The sequence below is a fragment of the Heloderma suspectum genome, chromosome 12 (genome assembly GCF_057233095.1).
Source record: "Heloderma suspectum isolate Gila_16-S chromosome 12, 16-S_ref, whole genome shotgun sequence".
Taxonomy (NCBI): Eukaryota; Metazoa; Chordata; class Lepidosauria; order Squamata; family Helodermatidae; genus Heloderma; species Heloderma suspectum.
The window spans coordinates 9,256,109-9,269,344 of NC_139469.1; the positions used below are offsets into that span (position 1 = coordinate 9,256,109).

Here is a 13,236-nt window from a genome sequence, read left to right on the forward strand (position 1 = left end):
AAACATGAGATGGTAAGACTGAACATCGACATCTTGGGAATCAGCGAACTAAAATGGACAAGCATGGGCGAATTTAATTCAGGTGACCATCATATCTACTACTGTGGGCAAGATTCCCTTAGAAGAAATGGAGTAGCACTCATAGTCAACAAAAGGGTGGGAAAAGCAGTACTGGGGTACAATCTCAAAAATGATAGAATGATCTCAGTACGAATCCAAGGCAAACCATTCAACATCACAGTAATTCAAGTCTATGCCCCAACCACTGAGGCCAAAGAAGCTGAGGTTGATCGGTTCTGTGAAGACCTACAACACCTTCTAGAACTAACACCAAAAAAAGATGTCCTCTTCATCATAGGGGATTGGAATGCTAAAGTAGGAAGTCACGAAATCACCGGGATAACAGGCAAGCATGGCCTTGGTGTACAAAATGAAGCAGGACAAAGGCTAATAGAGTTTTGCCAAGAGAACACGCTGATCATAGCAAACACTCTTTTCCAACAGCACAAGAGACGACTCTACACATGGACATCACCAGATGGTCAATATCGAAATCAGATTGATTATGTCCTTTGCAGCCAAAGATGGAGAAGCTCTGTACAGTCAGTCAAAACAAGACGTGGAGCTGACTGTGGCTCAGATCATGAGCTGCTTCTTGCAAAATTTTGGCTGAAATTGAAGAACGTAGGGAAAACCACTAAACCACTCAGGTATGACCTAAATCATATCCCTTATGAATATACAGTGGAGGTGAGGAATAGATTTCAGGGATTAGACGTGATAGGCAGAGTGCCTGAGGAACTATGGACGGAGGTCCATAACATTGTTCAGGAGGCAGCAACGAAATCCATCCCAAAGAAAAAGAAATGCAAGAAAGCCAAGTGGCTGTCTGATGGGGCTTTACAAGTAGCTGAGGAAAGAAGAGAAGCGAAAAGCAAGGGAAAAAGGGGAAGATATATCCAACTGAATGCAGAGTTCCAGAGAATAGCAAGGAGAGACAAGAAGGCCTTAAATGAACAATGCAAGGAAATCGAGGAAAACAATAGAAAGGGAAAGACTAGAGATCTTTTCAAGAAAATCGGAGATCTCAAGGGAACATTTTGTGCAAAGATGGGCATGATAAAGGACAAAGAAGGCAGGGACCTAGCAGAAGCAGATGAGATTAAGAAGAGGTGGAAAGAATACACAGAAGAACTATACAGGAGAGATCTGAATGTCCCTGATAGCCATGATAGTGGGGTCACTGAACTTGAGCCGGACATCCTAGAGAGTGAAGTCAAGTGGGCCTTAGGAAGCATTACTAACAACAAAACTAGTGGAGATGACAGTATTCCAGCTGAGCTATTTAAAATCCTAAAAGATGCTGCTGCTAAAGTGCTGCACTCAATATGCCAACAAATTTGGAACACTCAACAGTGGCCACAAGACTGGAAAAGGTCAGTTTACATTCCAATTCCAAAGAAGGGCAACGCCAAAGAGTGTTCAAACTACCGCACAGTTGCGCTCATTTCACATGCCAGCAAGGTGATGCTCAAAATCCTACAAGCTAGGCTTCAGCAATATGTGAACCGAGAACTACCAGAAGTACAAGCTGGGTTTCGAAGAGGCTGAGGAACTAGAGATCAAATCGCCAACATTCGCTGCGTCATGGAGAAAGCAAGAGAATTCCAGAAAAATGTCTATTTCTGCTTCATTGACTACACTAAAGCCTTTGATTGTGTGGATCACAACAAACTGTGGCAAATCCTTAAAGAGATGGGAGTACCAGACCACCTTACCTGTCTCCTGAGAAACCTGTACGAGGGTCAAGAAGCAACAGGAAGAACCAGACATGGAACAACCGATTGGTTCAAAATTGGGAAAGGAGTACGACAAGGCTGCATATTGTCGCCCTGCTTATTTAACTTATATGCAGAGTACATCATGAGAAATGCTGGGTTGGATGAATCACAGGTCAGAATTAAAATTGCCGGGAGAATTATCAACAACCTCAGATACGCAGATGATACCATCCTAATGGCAGAAAGTGAAGAGGATCTAAAGAGCCTCTTGTTGAGGGTGAAAGGGGAGAGTGCAAAAGCTGGTTTGAAACTCAACATTAAAAAAACTAAGATCATGGCATCTGGCCCTATCACTTCCTGGCATATAGAAGGGGAAGAAATGGAAGCAGTGACAGATTTTATTTTCTTGGGCTCCAAGATCACCACAGATGGTGACTGTAGCCATGAAATTAAAAGGCACTTGCTCCTTGGGAGGGAAGCTATGGCAAACCTAGACAGCATAGTAAGAAGCAGAGACATCATCTTGCCGACAAAGGTCCGTCTAATCAAAGCTATGGTTTTCCCAGTAGTAATGTATGGCTGTGAGAACTGGACTATAAGGAAGGCTGAGCGCCGAAGAATTGATGCTTTCGAACTGTGGTGCTGGAGAAGACTCTTACGAGTCCCCTGGACTGCAAGGAGGTCAAATCAGTCCATCCTAAAGGAAATGAACCCTGAGTGCTCCTTGGAAGGACAGATCCTGAAGCTGAAGCTCCAATATTTTGGCCACCTAATGCGAAGAGAAAACTCACTGGAAAAGACCCTGATCCTGGGAAAGATTGAAGGCAAAAGGAGAAGGGGATGGCAGAGGATGAGATGGCTAGATAGCATCACTGATGCAATGAATATGAACTTGAAGACACTCCGGGAGAGAGCGGAGGACAGGAAGGCCTGGCATGCTATGGTCCATGGGGTCACAAAGAGTCAGACACAACTGAACGACTGAACAACAACAACACAGGAAGATTAGATAGATAGATAGATAGATAGATAGATAGATAGATAGATAGATAGATAGATAATTGAGTTCTCTGTTGTTGCTTCCTGTGGTTCATCCAGATCTGACTACTTGAAAAAAGTGGGTGCTAGACTAGTCTGATGTAATTTTCATGACTAAAATTCTTTTTCTCTCCGTCAGATTCTCCCTGGAAAGTGCACCTCTCTGACATTGATCCAAAGATGACCACCATCACTGTGAAAGGATTAACACCAGCCCGTACCTACCAATTTAGAGTATGCGCAGTTAACCAAGTGGGCAGGGGCCAGCACAGCATAGAAACCAGCAGGTACAGTTAAATGAAAACCCTCTGTGAATATCAGATTGATTACACTTCTCTGGGGACAAATTTAGTATCCAATTAGAACTGCGAAAACAATGGCACTGCAGTAGATATGGTCAGCATGTTTGGACTTCCTTAGTAATTCCCCTTTCCGAAACCACTGAAAGCTGTGGTCAGAAATCTCACACTCTTATTATCAGAATAGTTTAAGCACAAAAGATTATTCTCATGCACATTTTTTCCCATTTTTGTGTGTGTAATAAACATGTCAGGGAGTTGAAAGGGATGGTAGGTGTATTGCATGAACACAGACTGGGAGACACAGGAAGGATCCCATGTTCATTCTTTTGCTACTGAAAGCTTCACCCCAATATCCCCCTTAATTTTCTAAATTAAGTTTATTTTAAGTTCTCATGAATTACCCACTGCACTCTTCGGTTTTCCTCTGAATGGTGATAGGCTCTCAAGAATGTTGGCGCCAGCCATTTAAGTCTTTATATATCAAGATGAGTATGGAGTGAGCACATGTATTTGTTCTCCATTTGAGGGGCCAACTGTGTAATGGCTACAACATATTCCCTGGGCATTCATCTGTCCCTTCTGGAATACATCTGCATAGGACATTAAAAGATGGCTCTACCACATTGGATGTAAAATACATAAATGCTTCTATCTGAGCCAGAAACTTCCTGTGGACTTTGAACTGAAGAGGTTTTGTGGTCAAAATAGTTATGGGATGGGAGGGAAATGTGGACATCTTATGTTTGGGGAGGTGGATGGAAAGATCTGAAGGAAACAATTTGAAAAGAATTACAGATTCTGGGCACCAGCGTGCGAACTCACTCAGGCTTGCAGTCTTTTTAACGGATCGTAGCAAGCTGGATGATTCAGATAGAATGAGCTTAGCACAGCAGCTGTCTTCCTTGTTGCTTGCTTAACTGATTTTCTATTATGTTGATTTGTTACAACTATTTCAAGCATGTCTACAGCAACTGAGCTGTGTTGCTTTCTTGTTAGACCTCTGTATACAAAGCTAGATTGCCTTTAAGTAAAAACGTAAGCAGAGGTGTGTTCACCGGTTTCCTTTGTGTTTACTTCCACCTAGATTGATGCTCCCCGAAGAACCACCGAGTGCTCCGCCTAAAAACGTTGTGGCGAGTGGGCGGACCAATCAGTCCATTATGGTTCAGTGGCAGCCCCCTCCTGAAAGTGAACATAATGGGGTTCTGCATGGGTATGTCCTACGGTAAGTCTGGAACTAAACCTGTGAGTAAAATGGAGATGAATTACCCGACATTGTGACACCAGGCAAATAAAAGTTTAAAGAAAGCATGTTAATAGACCAGCCCTATTTTCACTGAAGATGTAATTAGAGATGTTGCAGAATTTGCCCCTGAGCCTGGCTTGGAATTGAGCTTCTGAGATTCTCAAAAGTTTGCCTCTAAGGAAAGGCGACCTTTCAAGATTCTCCCCTTCTTCAGCTTGGATCGTAGGGATGGATGAAAGTCCCTTACCTGATTCCGCAGCTTTTTTCGGGGGGGGGAGGTGCTCTGGTTCTCCCCCCGAAATTCTTGGCAGGTGGCGAGGCACCCCGCCCCTCCCGGCCAAAATTCTGGCCGGGGGGGAGGCACCCCATCCCTCCCCGCCGAAATTCTGGCCGGGGGGGAAGCGCCCCGTCTCCCCGGCCAAGAAAGAAAAAAGTAAAGTGTAAAAAAAAAACAACAACAGCGTGATAGGCTACATAAAGATTTACGTAGCCTATCACGGCTAGATTTTCAAAGTCAGCCGTGATAGGCTACGTAAATCTTTACGTAGCCTATCACGGCTGACTGAAAAAAAGAAAGAAAAGCACATACACAAATGGCAGCGCCCATGGGCGCCGCCATTTCCGTTCCTTATTTGGGCACGGGTAGTGTACGTAAAGATTTACGTAGACTATGGCGCTAAATAAGGGCAACGCTGACCGGGAAAAAAAAAGGGGAAGGAAATGGAGGTGCCCATGGGCGCCGCCATTTGCGTTCCTTATTTGGGCACAGGTAGTCTACGTAAAGATTTACGTAGACTACGGAAAAAATAAGGGCAACGCTATTTGCGTTGCCCTTATTTTCGCCATAGTCTACATAAATCTTTACGTAGACTACCCTTGCCCAAATAAGGAACGCAAATGGTGGCGCCCATGGGCGCCGCCATTTGCGTACGCGCTTTTTATTCTTTTCTTCAAAGTCAGCCGTGATAGGCTACATAAAGATTTATGTAGCCTATCACGGTTGACTTTGAAAATCTAGCCGTGATAGGCTACGTAAATCTTTACGTAGCCTATCACGTTTTGTTTTGTTTTTTTACACTTTACTTGGAAATGGTGGCAGCGGCAGCCGGTCGGAAGACCGGCCGCCGCCGCAACGCTGCTGAACCGCCGCCGGGACCCGCCGCCGCGACAGACATTCGCGCGAGGTAAGTCCCATCCCGGGAGGGGTGGGGGGGCGGAGAATTTCCCCACCAATTTCGGGGGGCCGAATGCGTTGGCATTCGGCCTCCCGGAGATTCGTGGAGAAATTCTCCGACATCCCTATCAGAGCTGCCAAAGGGTTCCTGACTTCTGTCTCCCTTGTCTCCCCACTCCAGCCCCAAAGCTCCTTCCTCACCCTTCCTGACTGTGCAGTAGCCTGGATGTAGATGTAGGAGGGAAGAAGGAGAAGTAAGTCAGTACTCAGTCAGTAGCCCTTGAAAAGACACCACATCCCTCTTTCAGTTTGCCTCCTGATGTGCTCAGGAAAATGAATTGCTTTGTTTCAAATTTTTAACCATCTGGCTCAATAATTTCAGGTCATTCTGAGGAGAGTCCAGGGGAGTTTGCTCTTCCCCAGTGATCACTTAATAGATATGTACTACATATGATCTACACCAACCTTCCCCAAGCTTGAGATTGGCCATGCTGGCTGGGGATGATGGGAGTTGTAATCCAACACATTTGGAGGACAGCGGGTTGGAGAAGGCCGCTCTACACCTTTCCTACAGAGCCAGTATGGTGTAGTGGCGGGAATGTTGGACTTAGGTGGGCCAGCCCAGGTTCAAATCCCTGCTCAGCTGCAAAGCTCACTGGGTAACCTTGGGCCAGTCACTAACTCTCAGCCTAACCTACCTCACGGGGTTGTTGTAAATGTAAAAGTAGGGATACTGTCCAGAGTTCCTTAGAGAAAGGGCAGGATACTAATATAATTCTTACTGTCATTAGATGCACAGTTTTCTTGCTCTGAGGAAGGTGTTGTTGGTTAAGCAGAAACAATATTAAAAGGGCACTGGAAAGCCTGAAGTATAATAAATGAAATGAAATGAAGTGCCAGGTACTACTTAGCCATTTGAATCAGGTATCATGTAGAATGAAGGTGTTTGTTGTTTGTATTTTAAAAACCAGTGAGTCATGTACTTTGTTACATCAGGACTTACAGCAACACACACAAAAAACTAAAATCCATAATTAAAACAGTCCCCAATAACACATTTGCTTTCAGTGTTCATATCTTTTCCCACTTTGACTGACATAACTGGTGCTAGTTCAGCGTGTTCAGTGGTAATGGTTTATGACAACTAATCTTATTTTAAAAAATGTTTCAAGTTGCCACATAATTACCAGAATGCATTAATATATGTGTGATTTAATGAGTGAATTCCAGCTGGCTGTATATAGTGCAGGTAAGGTCACCTGGATTAAAATTTGCAAAAAAAGAAAAAAAACGGCTCCGTTCTCCAAACCACCTCCAATAAAGAGAGTGGCAGTGGTGGTTCTTATCTAGTCAACCTGAAGATATATTTTGGATGCTTGGGGAACAGAATATGTGCATGAAGTGTGGAAAGTTCTGAATGATTATCTTACAGTATGCAGTTTGTTCTATCCTGGTCTCTGCTCAGCTGCATGAATGTGTAAATCACACCCAAGTGTGCATATCTATCTTCTGGCAGAGCCACAGACAAATGGGTGGTGATCAGACAACTATTCTAATGCTGATTTTACTGGAGCCAGTAAGAGCGGCTGTTTTCCCCCTCAAGGCAGGCTAGCCTTGGCTTCCACTGGCAAGCCAAGGAGCTGTGACTGGCCTATCATGGCATTTCATACCAGGGCCTAGGTGAAGAATTGAAGCCAGAATTCTTGGAACAGGAAGTGGACTGCATGCCTCAGCACAGGACTGAGTAGCTCTGAACTAATCCAGTCCCAGTGTTCTTGTCCTCTATGGTGATTTTTTTTTAGTAAATCTTGCTTATTTGCTTTTCTTGACCTTAAAATGTTGCTCTTTAACAGTCTAAGCCTGTCCTTGAAAGACCCATTGCATGCAAGCTGTGTCTGTTACTAGGCCAGCCTTCGCTAATGAAAGAGTAGGCCCCCAAAGCTTGCTTTCATTTTAGCTCCAGCACAGGTTGTGAGTTTCTTCTTGTTGCTCTCTGACAGCATCAACTGTCAGCAGCAGTATGTATGTTCCCAGCCATAGTCTTCACTGAAGCATGCAGCTGGGAGTTTACACTCTATAGCGGTATATTTAAAGCTAGAGACCAGCAAAGTGTTGTGTTCCTGTCAGACACAGACATTGTCAGGCCCAGGAGTAGACCACTTTTCTGCTGTCCAACTGCTATAGCACCTGAAGATGTACCAGACTTTCAGCTGTGATATTTGTCAAAGCTCATGGTGAGGAAAACACACAAAAGGACATGACATTTCCAAACTGACCATCGCCTGCTCTCCTTCTTCCCTGAAGGGAGATGCTGTGTTTTTAGGGCCAAGATTTATCACGAAGCCAGCAGCACTGTCACAGGAGCATTCCACACTCTGCCTGCTTTCAGAGAAGCAAGCAAAGAGAAGAACAAACCACACACAATGTAGGATGGTGCCTTCTCGCAAACCATACCATTGGTCCATCTCAGCCAGCATCTTAGACTGGCAGCAGCTTTCTAGAGGCTCAGACAAAGATCTGCTAGTTCAGAGACAGGGAATCTCTGCAGGTCAAATTCGGCTCTCCAGCTCTCCCCATCCAGCCTGCGAAACTCTCTAGTAAGGCCCTCCCCCTCCCAACTCAGTGAGTGTTGCTGCTTCCAGGCACGGGAATGGCAAAATCTAGCAAAGCCAGTTCACTGGGGAGCTGCTGCTTCGAGCAGCTCCCACTACCTTGAATCAGCACTTCCTTGGGGCTTCATTTGCCTCTCCTTTCTTCATGGGAAAGGTGAGGACTGGATGAAGGAGGCTGAGTCAAGAGCCACTCCTTCTACACTTTCCTGATGCAAAAGGTGAGGGGTGAGTGAAGCCAACTCAGCATGTGTCTGGGTGTGTCTGTATGAGAATGTGTGGGTGAATGGTGTGTGTGTCTGTGTGTGTGTGTGTGTGTGTGTGTGAGAGAGAGAGAGAGAGAGGGAGGGAGGGAGGGAGGGAGGGAGGGAGGGTGCATAACAGCACTGGCCTCACCCACTTTGGAATGTGGCCCTGCCCACATCTTTGCACAGGGCCAATTCAGCCCTTGGGCCCAATGTCCCCCACCCCTGTACTTAGACGATCCTTAAAAAACAAACCAACTGGAGATTGTTGTTGTTGTTGTTGTTCAGTCGTTCAGTCATGCCCGACTCTTCGTGACCCCATGGACCATAGCACACCAGGCCTTCCTGTCCTGTGCTCTCTCCCGGAGTGTGCTCAAGTTTAGCCTTGTGATACGTTCCATGGGGTTTTCTTGGCAAGAATACTGGGGAGGGTTGCCATTTCCTTCTCCAGTGGACCACGTTTTGTCAGAACTCTCTGCCATGACCTGTCCGTCTTGGGTGGCCCTGCATGGCATAGCTTATGGCTTCACTGAGTTACGCAAGCCCCTTCGCCACAACAAGGCAGTGATCCATGAAGGATCAAACCTGGGACCTTCCACATGCAAAGCATATGCTAAACCACAGAGCTTGGGCTCCCCTACAGCCTTCTCATCAGCAAGAAAATAGAGGAAAAACAGGTTTCCCTCTGGATGTGTGTGGGAGAACAGAGAGAAAACCATAGACTTGCATCTAGACTTCAAGTTAATATTTTGAAGTGTGGATTTATAACAACAAATAGCAATGTATTGTCAGCGACAGGTATTGCCTATTTTGAGAGGGGAATTGTACATTATGAAGAAAACAGAGCTGCTCCTCAAAATGGCAGCCCCCATATCAAATTCCCACCTTCTATAACGTCTAGTTCAACTTAATCAGTGTCCTGACATCAGTGCAGTGTGATTTTCCCACCCCTGCCCAATTTCACTAGCTGCCTCTGGCAGGGCCAGAGAAACCCAATGATTTCAGGACATGGGATAAATTGGAATAAACATCACAGACAGTCGGGGAAACTTGACGTGGACTGCTATTTTCAGCATGAGCCCTATGTTCCCTGTCATTGTGCAGCATTCAAAGCATTTAGTAAGAAAACTCTAGGAAGGCCTGCCTTGTCACCCAAACTTTTCCACATTTGTGGCTTGTTAATTTAGGGATAAATTAACAAGCCACAGGGATCCCCTTCATGGATCACTGCCTTGTTGTGGCGAAGGGGCTTGCGTAACTCAGTGAAGCCATAAGCTATGCCGTGCAGGGCCACCCAAGACGGACAGGTCATGGCAGAGAGTTCTGACAAAATGTGGTCCACTGGAGAAGGAAATGGCAACCCTCCCCAGTATTCTTGCCAAGAAAACCCCATGGAACGTATCACAAGGCTAAAAGAGATGACGCCGGAAGATGAGCCCCTCAGGTTGGAAGGTGTCCAATATCCTACTGGGGAAGAGCAGAGGGTATTTCCAAGTAGCGCCAGAAAGAGTGAAGCGGCTGGGCCAAAGCCGAAAGGACACTCAGCTGTGGATGTGTCTGGTGGTGAAAAGAAAATCCGATGCTGTAAAGAACAATATTGTTTAGGAACCTGGAATGTTAGATCAATGAATCAAGGTAAGCTGGAGGTGGTCAAACATGAGCTGGCAAGATTGAACATCGACATCTTGGGAATCAGCGAACTAAAATGGACAGGAATGGGCAAATTTAATTCAGGTCACCATCATATCTACTACTGTGGGCAAGAATCCCTTAGAAGAAATGGAGTAGCACTCATAGTCAACAAAAGGGTGGGAAAAGCAGTACTGGGGTACAATCTTAAAAATGATAGAATGATCTCAGTACGAATCCAAGGCAAACCATTCAACATCACAGTAATTCAAGTCTATGCCCCAACCACTGATGCCGAAGAAGCTGAGGTTGATCGGTTCTGTGAAGACCTCCAACACCTTCTAGAACTAACACCAAAAAAAGATGTCCTTTTCATCATAGGGGACTGGAATGCTAAAGTAGGAAGTCAAGAAATCACCGGGATAACAGGCAAGCATGGCCTTGGTGTACAAAATGAAGCAGGACAAAAGCTAATAGAGTTTTGCCAAGAGAACATGCTGATCATAGCAAACACTCTTTTCCAACAGCACAAGAGGCGACTCTACACATGGACGTCACCAGATAGTCAATATCGAAATCAGATTGATTATGTCCTTTGCAGCCAAAGATGGAGAAGCTCCATACAGTCAGTAAAAACAAGACCTGGAGCTGACTGTGGCTCAGATCATGAGCTGCTTCTTGCAAAATTTTGGCTGAAATTGAAGAACGTAGGGAAAACCACTAAACCGTTCAGGTATGACCTAAATCATATCCCTGATGAATATACAGTGGAGGTGAGGAATAGATTTCAGGGATTAGACGTGATAGACAGAGTGCCTGAGGAACTATGGACAGAGGTCCATAACATTGTTCAGGAGGCAGCAACGAAATCCATCCCAAAGAAAAAGAAATGCAAGAAAGCCAAGTGGCTGTCTGATGAGGCTTTACAAGTAGCTGAGGAAAGAAGGGAAGCAAAAAGCAAGGGAGAAAGGGGAAGATATATCCAACTGAATGCAGAGTTCCAGAGAATAGCAAGGAGAGACAAGAAGGCCTTCTTAAATGAACAATGCAAGGAAATTGAGGAAAACAACAGAATGGGAAAGACTAGAGATCTCTTCAAGAAAATTGGAGATCTCAAGGAAATGTTTTGTGCAAAGACAGGCATGATAAAGGACAAAGAAGGCAGGGACCTCACAGAAGCAGATGAGATTAAGAAGAGGTGGAAAGAATACACAGAAGAACTATACAGGAAAGATCTTAATGTCCTTGATAGCCATGACAGTAATGTCCTTGATAGCCATGATAGTCCAGTCACTGAACTTGAGCCGGACATCCTCGAGAGTGAAGTCAAGTGGGCCTTAGGAAGCATTAGTAACAACAAAGCTAGCGGAGATGACAGTATTCCAGCTGAGCTATTTAAAATCCTAAAAGATGATGCTGTTAAAGTGCTGCATTCAATATGCCAACAAATTTGGAACACTCAGCAATGGCTGCAAGACTGGAAAAGGTCAGTTTACATTCCAATTCCAAAGAAGGGCAACGCCAAAGAGTGTTCAAACTACCGCACAATTGCGCTCATTTCACATGCCAGCAAGGTGATGCTCAAAATCCTACAAGCTAGGCTTCAGCAGTATGCGAACTGAGAACTACCGGAAGTACAAGCTGGGTTTCGAAAAGGCAGAGGAACTAGAGATCAAATCGCCAACATTCGCTACATCATGGAGAAAGCAAGAGAATTCCAGAAAAACATCTATTTCTGCTTCATTGACTACGCTAAAGCCTTTGATTGTGTGGATCACAACAAACTGTGGCAAATTCTGAAAGTGATGGGAGTACCAGACCACCTTACCTGTCTCCTGAGAAACCTGTACGAGGGTCAAGAAGCAACAGGAAGAACCAGACATGGAACAACCGAGTGGTTCAAAATTGGGAAAGGAGTATGACAAGGCTGCATATTGTCACCCTGCTTATTTAACTTATATGCAGAGTACATCATGAGAAATGCCGGGTTGGATGAATCAGAGGTCGGAATTAAGATTGCTGGGAGAATTATCAACAACCTCTGATATGCAGACGATACCACCCTAATGGCAGAAAGTGAAGAGGATCTCAAGAGCCTCTTGTTGAGGGTGAAAGAGGAGAGTGCAAAAGCTGGTTTGAAACTCAACATTCAAAAAACGAAGATCATGGCATCTGGCCGTATCACTTCCTGGCATATAGAAGGGGAAGAATTGGAAGCAGTGACAGATTTTACTTTCTTGGGCTCCAAGATCACTGCAGACGGTGACTGTAGCCATGAAATTAAAAGACGCTTGCTCCTTGGGAGGAAAGCTATGGCAAACCTAGATAGCATAGTAAGAAGCAGAGACATCACCTTGCCAACAAAGGTCCGTCTAATCAAAGCTGTGGTTTTCCCAGTAGTAACGTATGGCTGTGAGAGCTGGACTATAAGGAAGGCTGAGCGCCGAAGAATTGATGCTTTCGAACTGTGGTGCTGGAGAAGACTCTTACGAGTCCCCTGGACTGCAAGGAGGTCAAATCAGTCCATCCTAAAGGAAATGAACCCTGAGTGCTCATTGGAAGGACAGATACTGAAGCTGAAGCTCAAATATTTTGGCCACCTAATGCGAAGAGAAAACTCTCTGGAAAAGACCCTGATGCTGGGAAAGACTGAAGGCAAAAGGAGAAGGGGACGGAAGAGGATGAGATGGCTAGATAGCATCACCGATGCAATGAATATGAACCTGAGCACACTCCGGGAGAGTGCGCAGGACAGGAAGGCCTGGCATGCTATGGTCCATGGGGTCACGAAGAGTTGGACACGACTGAACAACAACAACAAATTTAGGGATAAATGGAAGTGCAGGCAATATAGAAATTTCCATGCTTGTCTTCTCCCAGAGTCATAATGCCTCATTTGCAAGTCAGACTGCTATTTAGTGTACTTATTTCTGATACATGGATTAGCATATTCTGAGCAACTACTGTACAGCTTGTTTCCTGATGGGGAATGAACAAACATTCATCCGCCTCTCCCCAAGTTCTCAGACTTCCAATGACTGTTTGTTTTTGATCATTGTTATTCCCTTTGAGTGTGAGTGTGTGTGTGTGTGTGTGTGTGTTTCTCTGCAGAGTGCAAAAACAGGACTTTGAGGGGTTCACCAGATGGCTTTGGATCTCTAGGTCATATCTCCTACTTAAGATGTTGATTTTATTTCTTTCCTACAGCATCT

General features: G+C 45.0%; 1 protein-coding gene across 3 annotated transcripts in view; it reads left to right on the top strand.

Annotated features, from left to right (window-relative positions):
* Positions 1–13,236, top strand: part of SDK1 (sidekick cell adhesion molecule 1) — an 851,863-nt gene that overhangs the window by 604,118 nt on the left and 234,509 nt on the right. For all 3 annotated transcript variants that reach the window (XM_084818282.1, XM_084818285.1, XM_084818283.1), the window contains exons 15-16: positions 2,959–3,106; positions 4,206–4,346. In XM_084818282.1, the coding sequence (XP_084674408.1) occupies positions 2,959–3,106; positions 4,206–4,346 (289 nt within the window). The remainder of the gene's footprint in view (positions 1–2,958; positions 3,107–4,205; positions 4,347–13,236) is intronic.